Source organism: Oreochromis niloticus, linkage group LG1 (assembly GCF_001858045.2).
Source record: "Oreochromis niloticus isolate F11D_XX linkage group LG1, O_niloticus_UMD_NMBU, whole genome shotgun sequence".
In the NCBI taxonomy this organism is placed as follows: domain Eukaryota; kingdom Metazoa; phylum Chordata; class Actinopteri; order Cichliformes; family Cichlidae; genus Oreochromis; species Oreochromis niloticus.
This window is the reverse complement of record NC_031965.2, coordinates 11,550,270-11,575,451: the sequence shown is the minus strand read 5'-3', so window position 1 is coordinate 11,575,451 and position 25,182 is coordinate 11,550,270. Positions and strand designations below refer to the sequence as shown.

The 25,182-nt window shown below is 39.5% G+C and overlaps 1 protein-coding gene across 1 annotated transcript in view; it reads left to right on the top strand.

Annotated features, from left to right (window-relative positions):
* The first annotated feature begins 16,116 nt into the window (after nucleotides 1-16,116).
* The window catches only part of itga11a (integrin, alpha 11a), a 51,177-nt gene continuing 42,111 nt past the window's right edge, over nucleotides 16,117-25,182 (top strand). The window contains exons 1-2 of the mRNA XM_013274712.3: nucleotides 16,117-16,284; nucleotides 21,917-22,031. Coding sequence (XP_013130166.1) covers nucleotides 16,236-16,284; nucleotides 21,917-22,031 — 164 coding nt within the window. The 5' untranslated portion in view covers nucleotides 16,117-16,235. The remainder of the gene's footprint in view (nucleotides 16,285-21,916; nucleotides 22,032-25,182) is intronic.

Here is a 25,182-nt window from a genome sequence, read left to right as displayed (position 1 = left end):
TAATAAAAAAAAAATATTTTTAGACAAAAACATATTTTTAATAATAACCAACAATCAATAAGTCAGCAGTGGTGTAAATTAGCCTTTTGTGTGGTGGAAAACACTTATTACCATCGTTTATGAGAGAAAACATCTATCAAAAATGACCACATTCCCATTTAAATCTGCCTTTTTTTCTGTGCTCCATCAGTGTAAGGATACAAAAATAATGGTTCTTTTATGGTGGTGTTGATATGGCCTTGTGTGGCCTTCATGTCGCAGATGAAGCAGCAGCAAAGACAGACAGACAGGCCTGTAAGTCCAGTACTAAGTCTGGTGCTCTTTCTTCAATTAGCGCAGCTCTCGCCATTGCTTACACAGCTTGTTGGCCAGCCTAAAGATTTCACAGTCTTAGCACTACAGCTTATTATAAAAGCTCTGGAATGCTATTGAACCTTTTACAGAAGCCTGTATTTCATCTGGTGTATTGCCAAAGGTGAAAACAGAATATTGACTCATGCTTGAAGGTCAAAAACAGGGGTCACTTACAAAACTCTCAAAAATCTGCCCGACTCAGACCTACTGGGTGGTTCTTGAAGCACCAGGGGATGCATCTTTTCGTGATCCCTAAAACATGGGCATTTACTACTGTTTTGTAAATTTGTGTCAGGCCTTTGACTCTTTTTTTCTTGTCTGCTGTTGCATTGTTTATTTCTTGCAGAGTTGAAACCTAACTGCAAGGCATAAATTACATCCCAACCCTCCTCTTGATTGTGTTTGATTGAGCTGGTAATCAAAGTTGGAACGCATGCAAAGTCTGATTAGTGCCAGCCGCCTGGAACTGGTGGCATATTTCAACCACATGGAACAAATGACAGTTCTGTTCAGTGTGGGCATTTGCCTTGATTCAATATGACAAAAAGCAAATTAGATGCAATTTACATACAAGCGAGGTATTGGATCATATTAGAAACTCAAGGGAAGACTCAAGCATGTTACAAAGATATTACACAATCAAAACCTTACTCTAGGCAGTGTGCAAGTTGAATGCAGTTTTATGTGCAGTTTTGTTTTTTCAAAATGTAGCTGAGTTCATTTCAAATTTGAACCATTCAGATACCTGAAATATTCTTGGCTTGCTCTGGAATGACAAATGGGAAGTTGGTGTAAATGATTTGTAGAGTATGTTGGACAGCCTGCCTCCAAATTGCTTTGTCTTTAGAGGAAATATAGACCTCTCTAAAAGCAAAGAAAACAATGACTGACAAATCAATGTTTTAGATCATATTGAGTTACAAACATGTTCATCAAAATTTGGAAAAAGATGAAAAACATAGTATAATTTGGGCAGTGTAATGTCACCAAAATCATTTAATTACTTTAATAACTTCGCTGACATAGTGTGAACAAAATGCCTTCACACATCTATTCTATGAAACTTAAAAGCAAAATATTCTATAGCAGTTAGGCTGGGAAAGAGTCCTGGGATCTCTATGTCACAGTGTGGTGGCTGCAGTGTTGTACAGCAGAGGTCCCCATGGACTGGTACCGGTCCGTGAGTCGTTTGGTACCGGGCCGCAAGAGTTGAGGCTTGGGTGTGAAATTCATGGTTTTCAGGGTTTTTATCGGTTTTTAGCGTTATTTTTTTTATCATTTTTATCATTAACTTGGTTTCCCTGGGGGTTTTCCTGTGTGTTATGAATAAATCTTCTCTTTTTTTGTACTGGTACTGGTTTTATTTTGCTGTATTTATCTGCAACACCTTAAAGGCCGGTCCGTGAAAATATTGTTGGACATAAACCAGTCCGTGGCGCAAAAAAGGTTGGGGACCGCTGTTGTAGAGGACAACACAGCATGCAAGAGATACAAATTATCCAGCAAAAGACGAGCTTTAAAGGTGAATTCCAAATCTAAAGAAAACCCGAAGTCCAAAAATCACAAAGGATAGAGGGCTGAAGATCATAAGCTAGTAAAGCATGAACTATCCAAAAGACTAGTGCTACATGCAGATATCAAACTCTCACACTAAACCTGAAGAGAGAAAGGAAGCACAGATAGGAAGACACCGATACAGTGATGAGAAATAATTATTTGATCCCCTGTTGAATTTGTAAGTTTGCTCATTTACAACGCAAGCTGGTACCAGCAAACTGGTAGTTTCACTTTAATGGAGCAAACAGAACATCAGTGAAATATCTAGAAAAACACATTTCATAAAAGTTATAAATTGATTTGCCCGTCACTGAATAAAATAAGTATTTGATCGACTACAAACAAGCCGGTCCAAAGCTACATGGGAGCAGCTTGTTAATTATCTGAAGACAGCTGGGACCACAGTCATCAAGAACACCAGTATGCTTTAATGGATTGAAATTTTGCACCACCCACGAGGTCCCCCTGCTCAAGAAGGCACGTGTACAGGCCTGTTCTAAGTTTCCATATAACATTTCAATGATTCAGGGAAGATTTGGGAGAAAGTGCTGTGGTCAGAGACCAAAATCAAGCTCTCCTGACCCCTGCCCTGTAAAGACTGGTGGGCCAAAATCCCTCCTGAGATGTGGGCAAACCTGGTGACTAATCACAAGAAACATCTATCATTGTGCTTGCCAACAAGGGTTTCTCCACCAAGTACTAAGTCATGTTTTGCTTGGGGATCAAATACTTAAACTTCATAAACACTTGAGAAGCACAAGAAGCCAACAGAAGCCAGATATTAAACTGAAGCTCATCATAGTAGAAAAACAATGGGAACAGTTATGGAGAGCTGTGGAACTAATCAATGCTAAAAAACAAAATAAAAGCCTTAGGACCAAAGCATGAGATCATGACACTCTGTTTCATCATGTGGCTGCTAATAGCGCATATACATAGTCACATCTGTGTATTAACAGCTGGTGTTAGGAACAAATGTTTGAAGCTGTGAGAAAGAATACAACCACACTAATTAAATGAAAGGCCTCCATATTTTTTTGTGTTGAATACCAGAGACAAACTAATTTTCTAAATATGTGTGTTTCTGGTTGGATTTCTCTGATCAGACGGGCAGAGAGGCTGATCAAAGCATTGTTCTAGAGACATCCAAAGGCATATGGCTACCAATACAAAAGCAGCAGGAACAGTTTATAAAACTGCAGACATGTTTGTAACCTGAAGTCTTGAGGTACAGAATGCTCATAAAATGCATGGCTGTACAGGGAGTTCAAACATCCACAGGGGGCATAATTACCTGCGTCTGGCAGAGCAACAACACTCAGCATGCACGACCCCTTTGCGGCTCTGGACCCCGCTCCAGGAATCATGTTGTCCCTTTACAGTAAATCAGGGTTTGTTCAAAAAGTTTAAAAGTCTGAGTTGGTATTTCCAGGTAAACATCTCATTTGCGGTCAGAACATCTGTTGATGTTCCAAAGCTTCCATCTCAGGATACTCTATATTTAATGTAACATGTCTGGTATAATAGCCAAGACTGGGATGTGTTTGTGTGTACTGAGTGTAATACATTTGATATACAGTAGTCCAGATACTAACTAGCATTATAACTAAAACATCTTTTTAAATTACCTTCATCCTTTTGGGTCCAGGGTACAATTGGCAGTTGATTACCACTTTTGATTTTACCTTTATATTTCAGTATAGGCAGAATCCTTTGTGCTGACAGAAAGGCAGAACTAACTTAAACAACCAGTGGTTACAAGCAAAGTATGCAAAAGAGCATCTCTGAACACACAATTTGTCAAACCTTGAAGCAGTTGGCTTATAGCAGTAGAAAACCACACAGCTAAGAAAAGGATAGAATTTGCATGGGCTCACCGAAATCAGAGAGTAGATGATTGAAAAAACGTTGCCTGTTTCTGCTTTGACATGTTGACTGTAGGGTTAAGATTTGGTGTAAACAATATGAGAGTGTGCGCACCTTCTGATGGCTGCTTCCAGCAGGAAAACGCACCGTGTCACAAAGCTCAAATCATCCCAAACTGGTTTGCTGCTTGTGACAATGACTTGACTGTTTAATGGCCTCCACCAGAGCTCACCAGACCTGCAGCAACTGGGTGATGCTATCATGTCAACGTGCACCAGAATCTCTGACCAATGTTTTCAGATTCGTGCCATGAAGTGTGCCCAACACGATACTATTAGATTGTACCTATTGAAATGTCTAGCGATTTATAGTTTTATATATCAGTATCCCTCTTATTCAAACATCATGAATATTTTCATAGAGTGGCGTGAACCCCTGGGATCGGTTCAACAAGCATGAAAACCTGATTAAGAACCCACCGTTTAGTTTTGATCTCTGTTTCAAATTAAATGCTTATAGCTGCCAAACCAAAATGGCAGCATTGTGCTTATACTGTTGACACAATACACAAAACAAAACTAAGAAAAACATGAATCTACAGCACTGTGTATTTAGCCACTTAGTTTTGCGTTTCAGGATATAAATACATCAGTGTCAGTCACTCATCAACAATTAAGGCATTCTAAAGGCAAAAGGTGGCCCAACCTGGTACTTATAAGGTGTACCTAATTAAGTGCCCACTGAGTCTGTATATAGAGAATTGCAAAACATGAATATATATGAGATGTTTAAGCCACTAAACTAAAACTAACTACTCATGAATATATGACGTGGATATGGTTTGAGCCATTTAGATTCTTGTATCTCAGAGACTTTAGCCTATGTTTCTACCTGAATCAGGCACAATTTAATATAAGATAATATTTTCTTTCTTTTTAAAAAAAATCTCAGGGTAAGCAATAAAATTGCATGTCGAAAATGTCTGCAGATTTTTTATAAACACAATGTATAGCACAACGTTTAACTGAATTATAGCCTTTTTATGGCAGACACCTTGAGCAATGCCAAATTAAACTCTTCTTTAAAAAAGACAAACATAGTTTGGGAAACAGAATCTGTCTTCTCTTGAGCAAAGAAACTGCCAAGTGTGGTCAAATAATAAACAGAAGGTTCAGTCTCTCATTGGAACAGTAGCTGCCAGGGTGTAAAACAACAGAAAATAACATCACACATAGACTTTCCCCTTTGGAAATGCTATGCCACAAGATGTGTTGCATTAACCGTTAATGTGTTGTCATAAGGATTGCATTGAAAATTTCTGTGAGAGTGGCTTAACTTGGTGTTTGAGTGGTAGACCTGCAACAGATAATTGCATATAAGCATCGTGAAACCTAATAATTACAAGCAGAAAATTGTAGACAGTCTGGTTTTCCATCGAGATCCAAGAGGAGAAAAAAAAGCCTGGTTCGATTTTTCCATCTGTCTCACAATAAACGTAAATCCTAACACAATGAAACAGGAGCGTGTGTTCTCTCATGAAGAAGACATGACGAAGGCAGAAATTTATGTTGAGCCACAAGACAGAATGACCTCAGTTTTGAGTTGCTTGATTGGGTATTGGAATGCGGTGACCCTAATATATCCCTTATATGTCTGTCCTGGGAAGTAATACTACCAGAATGTGAATTGCATGAGAGAGAGTGAAAATTATATGCCTCCGACTACTGTATTGTATCCATATTAGGACTCAAGACGGGGAAAAAAATTCTCACTTACGTACACTACAGCACACGCGTCCGTGCAAGTATTTTCATATGGGCTTTGTGTTTAAGCCTGGTGTTGAGAGACATGGCTTTGCCCTGAATCTGGACGTGTGAGCTTTGCAGTGTTCCATTGTCGTCCATCTTGTGGCGTGTGGCTTTAGTTTCCACATTAGTCTATTTCCCACTATTGCTACTGGCACAACTCAACCTGCACAAAGCTTCGCCAGAGATCTGGAAAAGTTAGCATGACTCACTCAAGCTCAGACAGTAACATTTACTTCTCTCATTCGTTGTATGTAGCTCCTTAATACGTTCATATATAATGGGATTTTCCATTGGTATTCGAGTACTAATGCGATTGTATCAGTTACCTAATAATGGGAGTACACTGTCAAGCTTCTTACGAAAGTCAGGAGAGAACTTGATATGGACGAAAAAGCATTTCTTTTATTCCTGTGATACACAAATCAAATTGTGATTTGGACCGTCTTGGTGGCCAATTCACAGAAATGTTGAGCAAGATCATGACATGGAAACTGATGTATTTGTGTCCCAAAACACAATATTAAGTGTCTAAAAACACAGTGTTGTAGATTCAAAAATGTTGTTCTTAGTTTTGTTTTGTGTATTGTGTCAACAGCATAAGCACAATGGTGCCTTTTTGGTTTTGGCAGCCATGAGCATTTAATGTGAAACAGTGATCAAAACTAAACAGCAGATTAGGTTTTGATGCTTCTTGAATCGATCCTAGAAGTTCACTTCTCTCTATGAAAATATTCATGATGTTTGAATTAGTGGCCTCTTTTACCTTCGGAGCTGCTTTAATCCTTCATCGCTTGGATCCAACAAGGTGCTTAAATTATTCCTCAGGGATTTTGGTCCACACTGACATGATAACATCACACAGCTGCTGCATGTTGGCTGCCAGTCCAGATGTAAATCACCTGTTCCACTTCATCCCAAAGGTGCTCTACTGGATTGGGATCTGGTGGCTGTGGAGGCCCTGTGACTGCAGTGAACTCGCTGTCATGTCCAAGAAACCATTTTGAGATCATCTGAGTTTTGTGACATGGTGCATTAACCTGCTGGAAGCAACCGTCAGAAGATGGGTACAAGGGATGGAGATGGCCGGCAGCAATACTCAGGTAGACTGTGGGCCCAAAGTGTGCCAAGAAAATATCCCCACACCATTACACCACCAGGATACAACGCAGGACGGATCTATGGACTCAGATGTTTACACCAAATTCTGAACCTACCACTAGTGTAAGTCAAGATTCATCAAACTAGGTAATGTTTTTCCAATCTTCTGTTGTGCAGCATTGATAAGCCAATAGGAACTATGAACGTGTTTTGCGTTCAGAGAAGCTCATCTGCATACCTAGGCTATTATTAATTTGTTATTTGAGTCACTGTTGCCTCCCTATTAACTCAGAGTAGTCTGGTCTTTCTTCTCTGATTTCTGGCATCAACAAGACATTTTCACCAAGAAAACTTGCGCTCACTAGATGTTTCGTTTTTGTCCATACCATTTTCTACAAACCCAGCAACAACTATGTAACTTCAATCAGCTTTCTGCAAAATTCTAATGCTCAATTTAAACTTCAGCAGGTTGTGAATTTCTGATATGTGATTGGCTGATTAAATATTTCCGTTGACCACAGTACCTAACAAAGTATCTGGTAAGTTTATATAAAAACAGCCTAACATCAATGTCTAGTGAATTCAAGCTTGAAAAATTCTCCAATTGAATAGCAGTGAGTGAGGAAACAAATGCTCCATGAAGTACACAGCGCATAGTTATTACCTTTTTTGAGATATGGTGTTCATCAAGACTTGGGTCTGATTCCTTAAAGACATTGGCAGAAGCTAGGAATTGTGCCTGCCTGTTTGTGCAAGGCTCTTGCACATGATAACATCTTTCTTTCAGTGTAACACACCTTGGGAGAGGTGTCAAGAGTGATTAGGCAACAAAAATGAACTTAGCCTAGCTAAGCTACCCCCAAATTAACAGAAGCTCAGCATGCAAATCTGTGTTTCTGAGTTGCCATTCTCAAAGATGCCACGGTGCACATAATGATATGTGGGATTCATTATATCTTTTCCAATTCTACCGAGCTTGGGGAAGATGGTTTTTGAAGCCCTACATCTTAAACCAGTTTACATCCAGGATAAACTGTTTATTCTAAATGTCATCTTCAGAAAACATCCACAGAACATATGGAGCAAAAAAAGTAAATATTTTTACATTTTAACACATACATGCACACACACACACACGCATGCGCACACACACACAGCATGCATGTACGTAAGAGAGATCCATGCAATGTATATTTACTCACACCACAGTATGGCCTTGGTTAAATGTGAAGTACACACGTCATTTTCCTACAAATCATCTTAAGCCACAGGTTTCAAGACACTTTGGACAATATAGCCTCAAAGATCGGTTTTGAAGCAGGTTGCTAACATTTGAACTGATTACACTTCCTGAGCATAATGAGAAATCGAAGACATACGTCATTCATAAATTGCCACATGCATTGAGCTGAATGCTTTACAGCTGAAATTGATGTGAAATTTAGAATTTCACATCCATCATCAAACATTTTGATGAAGGTTTATCAAAATTTGGCAAATAAGAAAGTGACAGTAAGATGTTGTCTTTTGTCTGAAAAGTGTCTGTGTCATTATGACAGCATTTAAAAACGTAAAGATATAGACTTTAGGTTATTTTAATTAAAATCTCCATTTTAACGTTGAGAATATAATCCACCCACTGTTATCATCTTCAATGCCCTGTACCGACATAGAGCAGAGCAGCTATCTGAACGCTACTCCAACAGAGGTCGATTATCTTGTTAATAATTTTACCTCCTCACTGCGTACGACTCTGGATACTGTAGCTCCTGTGAAAACTAACGCCTCAAATCCGAAGTACCTGACTCCGTGGTATAATTCTCAAACACGTAGCCTAAAGCAGATAACTCGTAAGCTGGAGAGGAAATGGCGTGTCACAAATTTAGAGGATCATCATTTAGCCTGGAGAAATAGTTTGCTGCTTTATAAGAAAGCCCTCCGCAAAGCCAGAACATCTTACTATTCGTCACTGATTGAAGAAAATAAGAACAACCCCAGGTTTCTCTTCAGCACTGTAGCCAGGCTGACAAAAAGTCAGAGCTCTACTGAGCCAACCATCCCTTTAACGTTAACTAGTAATGACTTCATGAACTTCTTCACAAATACAATGTTTATCATAAAATTTTTTTTTACCAATAATCATCCCACAGATGTAATATTATCTACAGCTACTTTTAGTACCATTGATATTCATTTAGAATCTTTTTCTCCAATTGATCTTTCTGAGTTAACTTCAATAATTAATTCCTCCAAACCATCAACGTGTCTTTTAGACCCCATTCCTACAAAACTGCTCAAAGAAGTCCTGCCATTAATTAATTCTTCGATCTTAAATATGATCAACCTATCTCTAATAATCAGCTATGTACCACAGGCCTTCAAGGTGGCTGTAGTTAAACCTTTACTTAAAAAGCCATCTCTAGACCCAGCTGTCTTAGCTAATTATAGGCCAATCTCCAACCTTCCTTTTATATCAAAAATCCTTGAAAGAGTAGTTGTCAAACAGCTAACAGATCATCTGCAGAGGAATGGCTTATTTGAAGAGCTTCAGTCAGGTTTCAGAGCTCAGCACAGCACAGAAACAGCTTTAGTGAAGGTTACAAATGATCTTCATATGGCCTCTGACAGTGGACTCATCTCTGTGCTTGTCCTGCTAGACCTCAGTGCTGCGTTTGATACTGTTGATCATAATATCCTATTAGAGCGATTAGAGCACGCTGTAGGTATTACAGGTACTGCACTGCAGTGGTTTGTATCATATCTATCTAATAGACTCCAATTTGTGCATGTAAATGGAGAGTCCTCTTCACACACTAAGGTCAATTATAGTGTTCCACAGGGTTCAGTGCTAGGACCAATTCTGTTTACATTATACATGCTTCCCCTGGGCAGCATCATTAGAAGACATAGTATACATTTTCACTGCTATGCAGATGACACGCAGCTCTATCTATCCATGAAGCCAGGTATCACAGACCAATTAGTTAAACTGCAGGAATGTCTTAAAGACATAAAGACCTGGATGGCCGCTAACTTTCTGCTTCTTAATTCAGATAAAACTGAGGTTATTTTACTCGGCCCTGAAAATCTTAGAAACATGGTATCTAAGCAGATTCTTACTCTGGATGGCATTACCTTGGCCTCCAGTAATGCTGTGAGGAACCTTGGAGTCATTTTTGACCAGGACATGTCCTTCAATGCACATATTAAACAAATATGTAAGACTTCTTTCTTCCATTTGCGCAACATCTCTAAAATTAGAAATATCCTATCTCTTAGTGACGCTGAAAAACTAGTTCATGCATTTATTGCTTCCAGGCTGGACTACTGTAATTCTTTATTATCAGGATGTCCTAAAAACTCGCTGAAAAGCCTTCAGTTAATCCAAAATGCTGCAGCAAGAGTCCTGACAGGGACTAGAAAGAGAGAGCATATTTCTCCTGTATTGGCTTCCCTTCATTGGCTTCCTGTTAAATCCAGAATTGAATTCAAAATCCTGCTCCTCACATACAAGGTCTTAAATAATCAGGCCCCATTTTATCTTAATGACCTTGTAGCACCATATCACCCTATTAGAGCACTTCGCTCTCGCTCTGCAGGCTTACTTGTCGTTCCTAGAGTATTTAAAAGTAGAATGGGAGGGAGAGCCTTCAGTTTTCAGGCCCCTCTTCTGTGGAACCAGCTTCCAGTTTGGATTCGGTAGACAGACACTATCTCTACTTTTAAGATTAGGCTTAAAACTTTCCTTTTTGCTAAAGTATATAGTTAGGGCTGGACCAGGTGACCCTGAATCTTCCCTTAGTTATGCTGCAATAGGTGAGTTTTTCCTTTCCAGTCACCTTTCTCACTCACTATGTGTTAATAGACCTCTCTGCATTGAATCATATCTGTTATTAATCTCTGTCTCTCTTCCACAGCATGTCTTAATCCTGTTTTCCTTCTTTCACCCCAACCAGTCGCAGCAGATGGCCCCGCCCCTCCCTGAGCCTGGTTCTGCTGGAGGTTTCTTCCTGTTAAAAGGGAGTTTTTCCTTCCCACTGTCGCCAAAGTGCTTGCTCATAGGGGGTCATATGATTGTTGGATTTTTCTCTGTATCTATTATTATAGGGTATACTGTACAATATAAAGTGCCTTGAGGCGACTTTTGTTGTGATTTGGCGCTATATAAATAAAATTGAATTGAATTGAATTGAATTGAAAAGTACCAAGTGACTTAAATTACCAATAGTTTGCAGTACAGCAATCTTATGTCGAGCATCAGTGTTAGTGCTGAAAATATTTAAGCTCTGCAGGATGCACAGATTTGTGTTTTTTATGGGGTCTGTTGAAACCAGACCTCCTTTATTCAGTCAATACTAGATTTTGGGGTATCTAGAAACTGAATTTCTTAAATTCACCCCTCTTGTTTCTATAGCAGCTTTTCCCTTTGACCACGACTTTACAACATCGTTTAATGTTTAACAGATCAATACAAAAATGCTACATATCCACATTTAGTGGCTTCAATAGAAAATGAATATTAAACATTTAATGATGAATAATTTGTTTGAATGAAAATAGGACGCATTTGTTAAAAAATGTTTCAATATAACGATTTACTGCCATTTATTCGGGGTGAAAAATAAACAAGTGTAAATACCTTCAGATTGCCTTTGATGTACACATGGTGAATCTATTCCTTATTTAATTTAATAGTAATTAATTAAGTGTGAAAACTGTTGTTTCTTGAGTCTTGTTTGGTTCCTGTATGCTACACCACAAATTACTTGGCAGAGTGGCTCTTCCGAAACATTTTTCCAGGTTAATGGTTTATCCAGGGCTACTCGCCGGATCTGTGCAGTGATCTCTCCCTGCTGTCCCTGTAGCCGAAGATCTGGCCTGAAAAACAGCTGCTGGAGCAGCAACATGTTTAAAAAAGGTCCTTAGAGGGTTTGAGTGTGGGCTGTATTGCATTCATTGTTTTATCTTGCTCCTGACTTACTTGGCCATGATTTATGGGAAGTAACATCTCTGTGGACAGTAATTCTCAGCACGTACAGGTGATTGTTTCAAGAGTAATTTCCAATGCCTCAGGCCTCAACAGACTTCTGAGAACAGTGACTGCATAAAGAACTTCCGCTGTCGTTAGAGGGCCAAAGTTCACGCCCAAATCTGAGAATCTGGACATGTTTCATCTTTTTCATTCACTTAAACACTCACTTGCATTGTCTTCTTCAGTCAGATCTCATGTACTTTGGAAGTTCCATCCGCTGAGACAGAGAGACAGAAATAATAAAGAAGCCAAGGAGATAGATATAGGGTTTTTTTTAGTGCTGTCAGGGTTAATCTGGTTAAAAATGACGGTAATGCCATAACCGCATTAACGTGGCAAATCTCAGTTAGCGAGTTAGTGCAGATCGCCTTGTGCGTGGAGCTGCACGGCGTCAGCGCGGTTAGCTCGTTAACGCATTAGCGCCATTCAGCCCCACTCACAGGGCGGTCCGCGCTAACTCGCTAAGGGAGATTTGCCGCGTTAATGCGGTTATGGCATTAACGTCATTTTAACGAGATTAACGCTGACAGCACTATTTTTTTTTTTTTTAATTATTTCACAATAAGACTCACTGGGTCTTTAAGTTGTTGGGTTGTTGAACTTACTATGGGTGATGACACCTATAGTAAGTTTAGATGCTGGGAAGATTATGTTGACTTTAACTGACTTGATTGGGTGTTTTTTCTGCCACCCTGTGGTCAAACATCTGTTAATGCGGCTTTAAAGTGCTGCCAGTGAAAACTGTAATGTCCAAATCTGTCAAAAATCCCTCTCCGGCATTTTTCTGGTCAGTAATGAAAAAAAATTCCAGAAATCATATTTGAAGATGTTTGTGGGAACAGTCATATTTGAATTGGGCTAACCTAGAAAAATCTCTCTCAATCAACTCTGACCTTGGCCACTGAACTAATACTTAACTGAACCGCTGATGTCACAGACAGAATCAGTTGAAAGAAGGCCCCAGAAGGCAACCTCGGAGGTCTCGAATTTGACAACATTATGATAGGTGATACATGCTGGGCATCCGCACGAGGCACGCACCCAACCTGAACCTTGAGAATGGTTGGCTGTTTAAGTCTGATCCCATAGGACTTGTTCCATTATAGCCTGAGGAGCCAGCCATATATCACACACAAGCAGATAATCCAGGGGTGATTGAGGTAATTGCTTGCAGTTGTGGTGGGGTGCCCTGAAAAGGTGAGGTAAGTGCAGCTTCTGTTCAATATTGATTTCAGGCTGCACTTCACAGCAGGACTCTGTGTGGCATATATGGTAAAAAGAATAGGATTTTCAAACCTAATTTTTCACACTCTGTTAAGTTCACGTCTGCTCCTCCTAACCCTAACACTCCCCTACAGACAGGGAGTTAAATATCCTCATGGCAGCTTTGGTAAGCAGTAAAACATGCTTGCAACCCCCTGGACTTGAAACACTGACAAAATAAGTCCAAGTCCTTAAACGCCACTGGCACACAGCCTCCATTCAGAGCACCAATAATTGCAGGTTCCTCTCTCTGTCATTCGTCTTACAGGCTGACAGTGGGAGATTCTTGAGCTATGAGTTTTACCCACGATACTGAATAAAACAATTCATGTTATGAAACTTTTTATGTTTAGCTTGTTTTTTATGTTACATTGACTGCCAAACCTCTGTACAATTTTAATTTTACCACCAATATGGAAAGTGTTTTATTCCTATGATGGAGGAGCAATGTGTACTTTTATTTTGGTAGTCTGCATGAAGAATTTACTGCATGCTCACAACGTAAGCTGCTATAACGCGTTTTTCCTTTAAAACAGTACAATCCCAGCAGGAAGCACAATCGCATGTCAGTGTAGGTTTGCGTGTCCACACCATCAAATCCAGACATGTGGACTATGTGGACCATGGAATATCACTTACCTTCACTCACCTAGTCTTGGTGTAATTTTAAGATGTATATCAGCAATGCTATGCGGACACACATCCACACAGGCAGTGCCACAGTAGGCAAGGGCTTAATTTCCTGACTTCAAAGGTGCAAGGCAGCCAGCGGCCTACTGAAAAGAAGTGATGAAGGAGGAATAAGTCCAATGAGCTTTTAAGCACCCTTAATGAAAGCAAGTCTTGATTCTTTTTTATTTTTTAAAGCTTTGGTTTAAGTGGTTTTGAGCGCACTCACTGGCTTGATTTGTGTGAACTGTGGCTGCTCTGTGTTGAAAAGGAAAGGGACTGTGATTGCAAACTAAGAGGAGGTGTCTGTTAGAATCATAGATGTGGGTTTCCCAGATTTTTAAATAGACAGCAGCTCACAGGATACGTGCCGAATCTAGAAATACAAACAAGTCAGCTTGGATTAATTCCATGGTGAGTTTGTCCAGGATTTCACAATCTCACATGGACCATTTGACTTTTGAAGCTAGTGCATGCGTTGTACTGGAAAGATATACAGAGCAGCTGTTTTTGATAGCTGTTTGCCTTTGCTAACGGTTTTATTATCTTTTTTATTTATATGTTACTCTTGCTAAAACTGTTATTCTGTAAGTGTAAATTCTAACACATTTTAGTTAACTTTATGCAATGAATTGAAACATTATTTTTCTTTGTACCCAAACACAGTGGCCAATTTGGTCGCCTTCAAGTTGTTGGTGGTGTTGGTGGCTAACCTGACCTATAGCTGCTATTAAAAAAGGTAAAATTTTATTTATATAGCACCTTTCAGGATAAAAATCACAAAGTGCTTCACAGAAGCTAAAACATAAAAATAAAAATCAACCAAAAGCAAGTTTAAAAAGATGAGTTTTTAGCTGTTTTTTTTTTAAAGCGACCACTGAGTCCACAGATCTCAGGCTCAAAGGGAGAGAGTGCCACAGTCTGGGGGCCACAGCTACAAAAGCTCTGTCACCTTTTGTTTTCAGCCTCGTGTGTTGGACAACCAGCAAGCCCTGATCACATGACCTCAGGAACCTGCTGGGAATGTATGGATGCTTGTCCATGCAGAGCCCTGAAAGTCCAGGTCAAAACCTTAAAGTGGATTCTGAATTTAATAGGGAGCCAGTGCAGCTGAATCAGCAGGGGTGTGACATGGGAGTACTTGGAGGACTTGGTCAGAAGCTTTGCAGCAGCATTCTGAACAACTTGCAACTTGCTAGCTTCGTTTAGTGAGAGGAAAAATTACACTGTGGATATAAGCAGCAAATATGAGCTTCCACCAAAGGACATCTGGGCCCACAAACAGCTCAGAGTAGAGCTGGCTCCTTTTGGGTTTCTGGGCACCTGTCTAGAAAGCCTCCTGGACACCCGCTAAATGAGGTGTTTTGAGCACTGAAGAAACCCCTTGCTGGATCAGATTTATTTTAATAAGTAAAATGTGTCCGTAGCTGCAACTTTATTGCCTAATTGCTCGCACTCTGATTAATCTGAACTGACTGTGCTTTGACTACAAGCTCATGGCTAGGAGTTGGAAAGCTTCCACCTTGTCAATCCAGCAGCCTCAAAAGGTAACACTTGGGAAAACTTGCTAGCAACACTACTACTAGATATGTTTAAGAAAATAAAATCTTTGGGTTTGGGTTAAAATAAAATCTCTCCTCTATTTTCTGGGTCACCAGGGTCATGTGCACTGCTCCACTTTATTTAGGATGGGTTGCCAGTAAAGCACCAAAAGGAAATGAAGAATATATATATAAAAAAGATACCGCATATTGATGAGGTCACATTTGTAAAACGCCATAAAACAGTTTGAACCTGGCAAAAACTATGTCCCCTTTATTTAGAATACAGTTTAGCTGTGTGGAAACATAAACTCATCGGGGCTCGACAAGGAAATCTACCAGGTGACCACAGAGTGATTTCAGGAAAGCTAATGTACACAAAATCCGCCTTACTACATAAATTAGATCAGTCTACATTCTGCATTTGAACATGGTTCAAGTGAGAGCACATGAGGTAACATACCAACCCCGCAATTACTTGCCACTGTTAATATACTTGTCAGTTTGTGGTTGTGCCATGATGATAGCATTTGTGGTGTCGAGTCTGAAAGAAGCGCATTTAGTCTTGTAATGAGAAAAGGAAAGGTGGTGCTGCTGCTGATTTACACCATTTCCAAAGAATCTTTTGGAAATCAAGTTAACTCTAAAAGTTTGACCGGTTATTGTTTTTTTTTTATATGTTCGAAAACTAGATGTGTGTATCTCCTTTTCACCTTAACACCTCAAATCTCCAAATGTATGCCATCATAAAAACCCACATTCAAAAGTTCTCTACTGAAACTTCGAGTTAAATCATTTCAAAAGATTTGTCAGGCCAAACTGAGCTGAATGAGTTGGTGAGAGACGGAGAATCCCTGCCCTGCTGTTGTGTACCTCCTTCTTCTTCGACAGTCCCCTCCTACTTCCCCGAGATATAGGCAGCACTTTAACTCCGAGTCAATCAGAGTGGGATCTTTAACCGTGCGTGCCTCAGCCCACCACTTACACCCTCACAGCAGTCATCACTCGTACACCATCACACTGACGCACGCTTGCACCGCAGACCATATGGAGTACTACTGCTTTCTCCTGCTTTGGATCTACAGCCAGCAGCTGGGTGAGTTAAAGGTGTTTATTGTTGTAAGTGTATATGTGTGCTTGTATCATACTAATGTGTGGATCTAACCGTCTTTCCTCGTGTAGCTTTATAATAATAGAAATATAATGCTTATTTAATCGTACTGTGTCTCATTTGAGCAGCAGGAAACATTTCTAAAATAAAGAGGTTTTCTTTTTTTACTACATGACTTATTTTGTTAGTATTATGATACTTTATTTGCAAATCTGTGCACTCTGTACTAGAACAGTGAGATTTAAGTATCTTCAGTGGATGAAAGGCTATTTGTGCACATGAGTATCAAGAAACAGCAAGGCAAAGGTCATTTGCTTTACAGAAAGATACGCTGTCTCTTAAAGGTCCACAAAGAAGCTCTGTGTCACACTGGAAGCAGGCATGTTCTTAAATCTCATGCCATCTTTTCAGTGTCAACTTTACAGAGACTGGAGAACTGGTGGTGCTCAGCCAGAAATGTGGTCAATTACCAGTGTAATCACTTTAGCAGCACCACATCCAGACAGGGTGAAAGTAACAGGATGACAGAGACGGAGTCAAATGCATCACATGCATGTACTTTTCAAAGCCAAACCTTTATTATGATTATCGTCTAAAGTAATATACAGTCCCAGTGTTTAGTAAAGCTAATTAAATCAACCGCATCCTTTAAATGGCCTGTAGAAGCGTCAGTAACCGATGCAGGGCTGCACTGGAGATTTCTGTATGGTTACATATTGAGCTCAGTATAGTCACAATGCAGCCGCATTTCCTAAAATTATGTGAGGAAACATTTCCATAAAATTCTGGGCAACTTGTCACTGTGGCTGTACATTATGTTTTGCCTGTTTTTTCCTCAACAGAAAGGCATTATTCACTTCTTTTCAAACTATTTGGAAGAGGAATCAAACTGATTTTTAATTTACAAGTTTGGTAAATAATGTGAAACTGAAGAGTGGAGAAAAGGAAATGTCTATTGTAAATATTTGGATCAGTTTTGGAATTTATTGGAGCAAACCTTTGGATTGATGCCACAGTAATAGAGTAACTGACCTCGTAGCTGGAGTCTGTGGCAGAAGATGTGATGTAGTGGGAGATGTTTTGGAAAGCAAGCAAGAGGCTGTGGACTGCCGTGTGTGGCCTCAAATGACTTTTGAATGAAGATAACTTTAAATACGTCTATTTGGTTTGGATGTGATGAATATGAAACTTTTATATATGTATATAGGGTGTGAACTCCATCACGAGGCACATGTCCCTTAGTTGCACTCTGCCAGCAGAATATACAGTATGAACTGTTTATTTTTCTTTCTGTGCATTTGTGTGAAAAAATGACCTCATTTCAGTGTGTCCACATCCAAGAAACTGTAACAGGGTTTAATGGTTTGAAGACACATGTTGCCTATAATTAACAGCTAAATAATTAGTTTCAATTGCCCTGTGGACAAGACCTATAAGTCCTGCAGGCACCAGAGAGCTTTGTCACTTTGAACGACAATCTGTGTTAAGGAGCCTGATACCTATTTATCAATGAAAAGCCATTTCAGTCCATTACATCTGTATTTAAAAGCTGCTCATGTTTTAGTTATAGTTAGTTAATGCTATACTGACCAATAGCAATTTATGCTCCATCTCCAGCTACAGAGATTTAGCCTGAATCCCTGTTGAGCCTTTTATCAACTCAGAAGGTTAACAACCTAGCAGTGCCCAGTTGGCTCCTGTGTACTTGGAGCATCTGGTTTTACACACCCCATGCCTCCCACAGTATTTGCTTTGGCATAGATAACAGTGAAATAAGGCGCCAAAATCTTTGAAAGTATATTGTCAACTGTGAAATACCATGAAGTGTATCTTTCCAGAGAAAACCATTGGATCACTGGAAATCCAGAATGGATCAATGGAAAATCATTGCATTCCGTTTCCTCTGATATTTACTTTTATGCAAAGACCCGTATGTGCCAAAGATCTCGCTCCTGGTCATGTAACACCAGTCAGATGCTGTTTCCACACACACATCACAAGTGATTGTCGGGACAGATTAAAAAAAATCAGCGAAGAAGAGGAGACGTCACGGTGCTGTATCATGCGTGTGTGTGTGATATGAGGATGTGTCCAAGCCAGCAGTTTGCACAATTCATCCAAACTGCTGCTCTATATCAGCGGGGCTGCGGTGGAGCTCCAGCGGCTTGGTGTTGGGCCAAAAGCAGCAGCAGACTAATGTGAGTCACACCGGCAGCCACCGGCCTGAGGTTTATTTATCTGGGCAAAGAAACCGGTACACAGGAAACCCAGCAAGACTCTGACCTTACGTTAGAAGCTGCTAATATTACTGAGAATATTAAATTGCTTTGCCACTTTAGTGTCTTTAAATGGAAACTGGATGATCTCAGTTCTCATGCTTGTTACCCTGACACTTCTCTCTCTGTTACAAGGACTGTGAGATTATTAGCTGTAACATTCCTTGCTTCATCTTCAGCCGAGAAAAGGAGGATAACTGCTTGCATTGCATAACCGGCAGCTGAAATCAGATATCAGAACAGATAAAATTCTGTAGTATTTTATAATTATCCCCACTCCCAAAAAAAAAAATTATGAAATGATGCAGCACAGCACCCACGCTACAAATTCAAGAGATTCCTTCTAATTTATTCTCACACGGCTCCATCGTGGTGACTTATTTTCAACTTTGTTTGCTGAATATGTTTGTGGCTATATAGAAACTTTAAAGGGACGTTATGGGATAGGATGAAAGAAGAGCTGGTCGTGTGCACCATTCGTACCACAGGAAATGAGCAATGTGGCACATGTGTCAATATTTACTTGAAGAGTTTGCGTGGCAGAGACGGCCTTTCACTTTAAGAGAGCTTTTCATGAAGCAGAACAAACAGTCTACGGTGATGCCAATCAAATCATGAGATACTTGAGGTCACTTGACTGAAAGAAAAATATGAATGACTTATTCATTGTGTAGTTGGGAATCCAAGCGTAGCTGTGGTAGAAGTGTGGTCTCAGTTTATTTATTTTTTTATGTTTATTTTTTTAAAACTGCCTGCAGTCCCCAAACTGTCAGTTTTGGCCACAGTTTACAGATGCATGCTAAGGAAATGGGAAGGCAAATATTTAGTTTCATTTGTGTTTAGACAGCCTATTAACATGCCTAAATATTCACTATCTAAGGAATGCAGACAAATTCACATTTCTGTAGAGGGGCCATTTGTCTTCGGACTCAACATCCAGCCTCTCCTCTACATCTCAAAGCACCAACAGAACGGAAATCTGGTCTGCTGTGTTAAGCAATGCTAAAGTGGTAATTTTGCAGTATTTATGATTTAAGAACAATGCAATATTTTTTATAATATAGAACATCTTTATAAATTACAAGCAATTCAGTTGTTATTTAACCATTCTGACAATACTTGTGATCCTATTCTACATTCTTTTAAATTTGGAGCAGTGGCAGAATATTGACCGCTTAAATTGATGTCTTCAAAGTGGTTTCTAACATAAAGTTTTCCCTAATTTGCTTCAATAAAAGAGTTCACTCATTAAAATGGTCTGTAAGCCAATAAAACAGCTTTATGAATCAGCAAACAGACTCCTGCCACACTTGCCACAGCTACGCTGAGGCTCTGGGTGACCACACATTTTTGTATTTTGCTTCCAAACCAACACCTTGATACTTTAAAAAAAAGGAATTTGAACACCTGAATACCCAACAGATCCATCTAACATCCCAAGAAGATCTTAGAGTTTTTGTTAAAGGTGATGAACAGAAAACACTTGTTGAGAGGTGTCTCAAAGAAACGTACACAATGTTAGACTGGTACATATGCCATGTGATCAGCTGCTGGACATTCAGATAAACAGATACATTGATGCAAGTGAAGAGAAAAGATTCCATGGACCTATTTTCTCGACCATTTATCCAATTCAGGATTGGCTGGGGTGCTGGAGCCTATCCCAGCTGGCACAGGGTGAAAGTACACCAAGGACAGGTCACCAGATCACTACAGGGTGATAACACAAACAGGCAGGCAACCATTCAAGCTCACATTCACACCTACGGGTAATTTAGAATCACCAGTTAATGTAATTAGAGTGCAAATATTCGACAGTAAAATATTGAAATGTTTTCATAATTGCAACATCAGATTAAAAATAGTAAATAAAACTGTGTGTGTTAAGTTACAGCAGCAGCAAGTTTTCTCTCCCTATCTTTCTCTGTGAGTCAGCTGTCTTGAATTTTGAACTGTTGTTTCTTATTGAGTAACTTTAATTGAACATGTGTCCAGCTTTGTTTCACATTCCCTCACTTGAATTTATCAAAGATTTCCCAGGCAAAGAAAGAAACGTCTCACTTGACTCAATGTGACCCCAGAGTCTCATTCATGGGGAATGAACTGTGTGTGGTGGTTTTTTGCTTGAGTGTGAGAGACTTAATAAACCCTACAGTGTGAGGACAAGAGCCACAAAGTAAGAAGTACAGAGGTCCCCGGTGGTTAAAAGAAGAGACTTCTGAGCTCTCAGCTCAGCGTTGCAGCTCCAGCTGTGAGAAAACACTTTAATTTTAAGGAAACCTCTGTCTCATTAAGCACCAAGCGTGATTCAGTTTCCCTCCTATGTCCCTCTCTTTAGGCGACGGTTTTTCCCTGAAACGTGACTCGGTGTAGTTTTGGGGATATCAGTAACATGTAGTGCAAAGGTAAAAGTGAGTCCTGAACTTACAGTAGCTGAAATATTAATAGAGCAAAAAACAGAGCAGGGACTCTTCAGTATAAAGTATAGCAGTTAGCGGAAGAGAGTTCGGGAGCAAATTATGCAGAAGATGGATGAAGCAGGGGAGATGAATTGAGAGGAAAGCAGAGCTGCATTACAGTTACGATTTTTCCCTTCTTTGTTGCCAAAAGTAACGTTTCGTCACCTCCACAAAGATCCTCGTCTTTCATGGAAATTTGAAGGCCAAATCTTGCTGTCAGCATTAATAAAATATAATAGGTTAAGTTAGTGACATGCAAAATCTTAAAAAATGGCATTGGTGGTTTGTGCTTTTGCACAAGACGTTTTTATAAGATGCCTAAAATGTGAGAAAAATTTAAGTGCACATGTATTCTTCTTGCCCTCTGATTGCATCCAAGTATATTTCACCGGCTTTTAATTATAATGTCAGTTTCAATTGCTTCTCTTCTTTTTGTCTTCTTCTACTTCGCCTTAGACTGACATACTGGGATGAAGTAAACAACCCTGATGTCTGTCAAGTATGCCCTATGGAAGTAAAAAAATATGCTATGTTGGTGGCCATGTTGACACACGTTTAACCAAAACTCCTCTGGGTCTGCAGATGTCCAATGGAAAAGTGTCAGTCAATCATGACAGACAGCTCAGTTTATCTGAATAATATTTGTTTCGTTAGGAGGGAAGTCTGTGTTTAGGCTAGAGCAGGAGACTTGGGATTATTTTGAGGATGAGTAAGGAGGACTTAGCCGCGCTTTGTTGTATTCAGGCCAGATGCTGAGGTTCAGCACAAACATTTACCACAGAATCTAGATGTTCTATTTGGATTATACTAATGCCATTGGAGATGGTATTTAAAGTCCTGCTTATATCGCTGCTGACAAGACTTGTATTTTCTTTTCCAAAGGGTTCCACGACTGCTTTAACATCGACACAAAGAAATACAGGATCATTAAAGGCCCTAAACAAGCACAGTTTGGATACACTGTTCAGCAACATGTGGCTGCTGGAGGAGAAAAATGGTAAGGACTCATGTTATTTACGCACGGCGTCTTTGCAAAATATTACAGCTTTTTCATGTTAAATTCTCTTTACTGATGTTTTGTAGCTTGGCAACTATTATATCCTTTCAAATCAAGCTGTTGCTGAGTGATGGCGAGCCACTCACGGCCAGCGATCTCAAGTTTAGTCCATGTGGCAGGAGGCCTGGCTTTCTTTGTGTGTGATATACATCTTCATCCAGTGGAAATCTCATATATTGACATTATGATGGTTTCTGCTGGTGCAATGGCTACTTTTATTGCATTGCAGAATTTTACTGTCTTTATTTTATTTAAAATATCAGTATCTCTTACTGTAATGCATATTTTTAGCCTGGTATAAAACTGTCAAACTTCACCTTAGTGATCAGTTGCTAAGATTAAGAGGTCAAGGAAATAATGACTGTAAAATACTTGCTGACAAGATGTGGAGCTGAGAGACAGCTGACTTGGCAAAGATGTTGGGATGTCTCTATTTTTTCCCTGTGTAAGCAAGTGATCTACTGCACCTCTCTTGTGGTGGTTTCCTCCCAGTAATTTGTGCTTGCAAATCAAGCTGTAGCTCTGAACCGAATACCTCACATTCATCATATTACCTCATAGCACAAACTCCTGATGCGCACTAGGCCAACTGGCACCACGTGGTGGCCAGAATTAGTTTCTGGCATTTCCAAAATATCTTTTAGCCAGCATTGTGCTGGCACCGTGCCATGTTCAGGTCTTGCTTCTGTGTATGTGTGTGTGCAAAAACCATTAGTTGTGTTTATAAAGATATATAATTATATGTCAATTAAAAAAAAAACTTGACTTCAGTTGCTTCCAGAGTCCTTCACCAGAAAATAACGAGTGTGACGAATTTTATGAAATGCTTTCCATAACCTCCCTTTCAGTTTTCTGACCAGTAACCTCCTGCAGTTGTTTAAATGATGACAGCAGAAACTGTGCAACATTGTAATAGTGAGACCACATTTTTTATGTTGACCTATACAGCTTTACATGTTTAACATTATACGTTATAATTCTTATTTGAATTTTTAATAAACTCCCTCGTTATGTTTTTTGTGTCCACACCAAATGGATGTATTCTCTCCCACAGAATACACTGATGTTTTGGGGTTCATGCTTTTCTTACATGACATATCTTCACTGCAGCCTTTCTCTAAAGTGTTTCTGAAAATTTGCTCTCTAAATATACCCCATTATTAAATATACCCTAATTATTAAAGCATATAAACCTATTCTAACAGAAGATTATTTATAGTGTCATGGTCTCTTTTCCCTCCTGCTGGTTCTGTCTAGTCAAACATTGTTTTGCCCCACATATACTTTACATTGGAGCGGCGTTCTGTGTGTGTGTGGGGGGGGGGGGGGGGGATGCTCAGCATTCACCTATTCGTTCAATCATTCATTCATCTTGCCTTGTTGTAGTACAGCAGTCGGCCACAAGGCTTAAATTGCAAAGCAGCTGACTAGTAGGTCATGTCCTGCTCTTCCATAGTACCAACGTACCCACACTTCAGAGACATTTACTGGATTAATCAGAACTTAATCTCATTACTGTTGAAGTACAATGCATTAAGAAATTGTTTCCAGTTAGCTCAATCAAAGAGCAGAATTGAATTTAAATACCTGTGTTTTTCCTTAATGGTGATACAATGGTGTACTTTTTAGTGTAGTTTTTAGTTGTTCCCCTTGGCAAAGTTATTCATCCTCTACTGCACGTCTTCTATGGCAGCCCGGCATGTGAAGCCTTTAGTGTTGTACATGCATGGTTCATATTAAGCAGTTTTACAATATTCCAGGTGGAAAAAAAACTACCATCTTCTGCTTCCTGGTAAAATCACGACTCAACAACTCAGCAAAGCTGGAAGCTAACAGAGAGCTTTGGACTTTATGTTTCCAATCAATGGATCTGCTCATCATTATTATTATTGTTAGCAGTAGTCCCAGTAGTAGTAGTAGAAACTAAATACCACTCCCAATTTGGTGAAGTGTGCAGATTTCTATAGATGCCTTCTCAGTGATTTAGTGAAGTTACTGTAACAATACTGTTTCTGTGTATTGGCTACTGTCTGTCTAAAAGATGCTGTGACCTGCAACTTACTAGAGATATTATGCTGAAAAGCCAACTTGTTTAGCAACCATGTCAGTCGATCATGTCTACCAGAAATGTAAAGGTCAGATGAGACTGACACATGTGGAATAAAGGTCAACAGATCTGTCTGTAAATGTCTGAGAACGAGGTGCAAACAGTGTGTAAACCACATACAGCAAAACACAGTTGAGGGGATTGGTATTTTGTCACCGTTATTAGGTGTTCGTGCATCTAATATAACGCATATGATAAATAGAAATTGGTGAAAAGTGTGCAGATTTCAGTAGTTGTCTTTTCAGTGATTTGGTAAAGTTACTGTAACAATACTGTATCTGTGTATTGGCTACTCAGTCTACTACCCGGCTGAAAATACTGTGGCCTGCAGCACTAAGTGTTCCAGTTGTTTTACTCAGTTATGACTCGTCGGTCTGTTCACCAGACATCTTACACATTCTGTTGAATTTCAGTTTTAAAAGACTGTTTAGTCAGAGCAGCAAGAGTTGGTGTGTGATCAAACAGCTGTGCACTTATGCAAGACTGTCTGTGTATATTTGTATGTGTATGTGGGAGTGTGTGCACAGTACATAGTCTGACAGCTCTCAGCTGGATGCAGGAATGTCGCATGAGCTGTGGCCAATGTAAAAATACCACTTTAATGAGAGCTACAGATCATTAAAACAAGTTTAGATTATGTCATCATTTTATCCACACTGACTTGCATGTATGAGTTCGTATTTCCTCTATGCAGTTGCTACACATCTGTAGGGTGATTTCTGGAGTTTACCTCCACTGAATAAATTTGACTAAATCCTGTCATATCTACTACAGTGTATTGTCACTGATGCCGTTTTCCCTATCTCTGGGTTCCATGTATGTATAATGTTCAGAATGAACTGCTGATTGCATGGACCTGAAATCATGTGAAACTGCTTTTATTTAGTATATTTACACATGTGGTTTAACATTTAAGATTTAAATAAGTCAATCAAATAAACTACACACATTCTGTAAATTGCAGTGGATTGTTCCAGATCATTT